The sequence below is a fragment of the Penaeus monodon genome, chromosome 26 (genome assembly GCF_015228065.2).
Source record: "Penaeus monodon isolate SGIC_2016 chromosome 26, NSTDA_Pmon_1, whole genome shotgun sequence".
In the NCBI taxonomy this organism is placed as follows: domain Eukaryota; kingdom Metazoa; phylum Arthropoda; class Malacostraca; order Decapoda; family Penaeidae; genus Penaeus; species Penaeus monodon.
The window spans coordinates 11473798-11476297 of record NC_051411.1 but is presented as its reverse complement, the minus strand read 5'-3'; the positions used below and the strand labels follow the sequence as shown (position 1 = coordinate 11476297).

The 2500-nt window shown below is 42.7% G+C and overlaps 1 protein-coding gene across 1 annotated transcript in view; it reads left to right on the top strand.

Moving 5' to 3' along the window:
• The window catches only part of LOC119589923 (DNA repair protein XRCC3-like), a 3794-nt gene that overhangs the window by 592 nt on the left and 702 nt on the right, over positions 1-2500 (top strand). The window contains 5 exon segments of the mRNA XM_037938581.1: positions 446-580; positions 1105-1314; positions 1441-1577; positions 2161-2194; positions 2197-2363. Coding sequence (XP_037794509.1) covers positions 446-580; positions 1105-1314; positions 1441-1577; positions 2161-2194; positions 2197-2363 — 683 coding nt within the window.

The window sequence follows — 2500 nt, the reverse complement described above, 5'->3', positions numbered from 1 at the left end:
TCTCTCTCCCTCTCTCTCTCCCTCTCTCTCTCTCATTCTCTCATTCTCTCTTTCTCTCACCCTCCCTCCCTTCCATCCTCTCTCCCTTCCTCCCTCCCTCTATCTGTCAATTTCTCATTTCCCTTCCATTTATTATCCCTTCCAAACCCCCATCATTTCTAACTCTCTCTCTCTCTCTCTCTCTCTCTCTCTCTCTCTCTCTCTCTCTCTCTCTCTCTCTCTCTCTCTCTCTCTCTCTCTCTCCTTCTCTCCCTACCTCCCTTCCACTTTTTTCCTGATGCAATCTTCATAATGTTCTTCCTCCCTTTCCCTCCCTCTCCCTCCCTTTCCCTCTCCCTCTCTCTCTCACTCTCACTTTCTCTTTCTCTCTCTCTCTCCTTCTCTCCCCACCTTCCTCCCACTTTTTTCCTGATGCAATCTCCTTAATGTTCTTCCTCGCCTACAGTTGGTTTTGTGTCTGCATGGCAGTTTCTCCGTTCCTCAGAAGGGGAATTACAACAGAGGATGGGACTTTCCGCAGCTGACGTAGATCAATTGCTGAATGCAGTGACTTCCCATCTACTCTCTAAGTTTGTCACTGGTCGGTGCATCTCCTTGTTGGTTCTCAGATTAATGAAACAAGTGAAAATATACAAAATGTGAATTTAGATATCAGGAATACTAGATGATCATCAATAATTTCACAGTACAGATTAAGTTTTACAAAGCAAATTATGATAAATCTGATTAGAAAACTAAATGCAGTAACCTGTATGATTATCATTATCATAGTTAGAAATAGTATCGGAATTTTTCCTTCAGTGTCTGGTTTGTTCACTATAGCATGGACACATTCAGGAAAAATCAGCTGAAATCATTAACAATTATAAACTAATGTGGTGAGGTAATCAAATTCACATTTTTTTGTAATTTATGAAATATGTTGTGAAGAAAACTACACTTGATACCTATAGCTTTTGTTACACTTGGTGGAGAACATATCCAATGGATTACTTTGTTGTATATATAGAAAGGGATCCAAATGAACCAAATCTCGAAAAGTAGTTGTCTGCTTACAAGAAATTATAGCAGTTCTTCCCACAATAAATCCTCTTAATTCTATAGCCTGGGAGATGTCACAGGAGCAGAAACAAGATGCAGAGCTAACCCACATAACAACAGGATGCCAGGAATTAGACGAGGTCCTTGGAGGAGGAGTCCCTGTGCGAGGGATCACTGAGGTGGCAGGGGAGAGCAGCAGCGGGAAGACGCAACTTGCTCTCCAGCTTGCTCTCCATACCCAGCTCCCTCCTCACCTGGGAGGTCTGGGGAAAGGTCATTCTTTATAACCCCATTTTTGTGTTTGAGGAACTTTTTTTTTTTTTGGGGGGGGGATACTTTACTGTCCATTTTGTTGTAATTTTTTATCTTTTATGGATCTTCAATATCTCTCTTCTTCAGGTGTTGCTTATATATGCACTGAGTCACAGTTTCCAGTGGTTCGTCTTCAGCAGCTCATAGACACTATGCTCAGGAGGTATCCACAAGGGCCAAAGACATACTCTGACAGGATTTTAATTCATCATATTCCTGATATGGTAAATCTCTCTCTCTCTCTCTCTCTCTCTCTCTCTCTCTCTCTCTCTCTCTCTCTCTCTCTTCTCTCTCTCTCTCTCTCTCTCCTCTCTCTCTCTCTCTCTTTCTCTCCTCTTATCTCCTTCACCTCTTGTTCTCTCTTTTTCAATGTCTTTCTCTCTTTCTCTTCTCGTTCTCGCTCTAGGCATTTCTTCTCAGCTCTTCTCTCTCATACTTGCTCAATCTCTCTTGCTCCATTTTTCTCTCTCGCTCCTCTTCTGCTCTCTCTCCAGCTTCCTCTCCTCTCTCTCCTCAGTCTCTGCCATCTCCTCTTCTACATCTCTCTCTCTCTCCTCTCTTCCTGGAGAGGGAGAGGAGGGGAGGGAGGATGGGTAGAGAGGAAGGGTGGTCAGAGGGAAAATGGGGAGGGAGAGAGAGAGACAGAGACAGAGACAGAGACAGAGATATATGTGCATTTGTTGCAATGAATAAGATCCAAAGACATGTATAGCTTTTGTAGAGATAATGAAAGTGTAGGGATTCAATACAGCATTCACTATAAATTAGGCAGACAAGCCTATGTAACCAAATATTTTCTTGATGCAGGACACTCTAGTTGACTGTGTGAGGTACCAGCTTCCCGCCTGATCGCTCAGCGCCAAATAGGACTTGTAATAATTGACTCCATTGCGGCAGCCTTTAGAGCAGATGGGACTGAAGTTAATAAGACAGTTCCTCTCCAAACTCTGGGATACAGATTGCACCAGCTTGCCTTTTATCATAAAATGGCAGTGGTGGCTATCAACCAGGTATTTGCAGAGTCGGTTCACTGTTTAGACTAATGGGACATAGGAAAAGGGTTAATTTCCAGGGTTGTATTTGTGTAGATTGTTGAATAGTGTTGCTGAGGAGCTTTTGTTTGTCTGTTTTTGTCTTTATGATCATT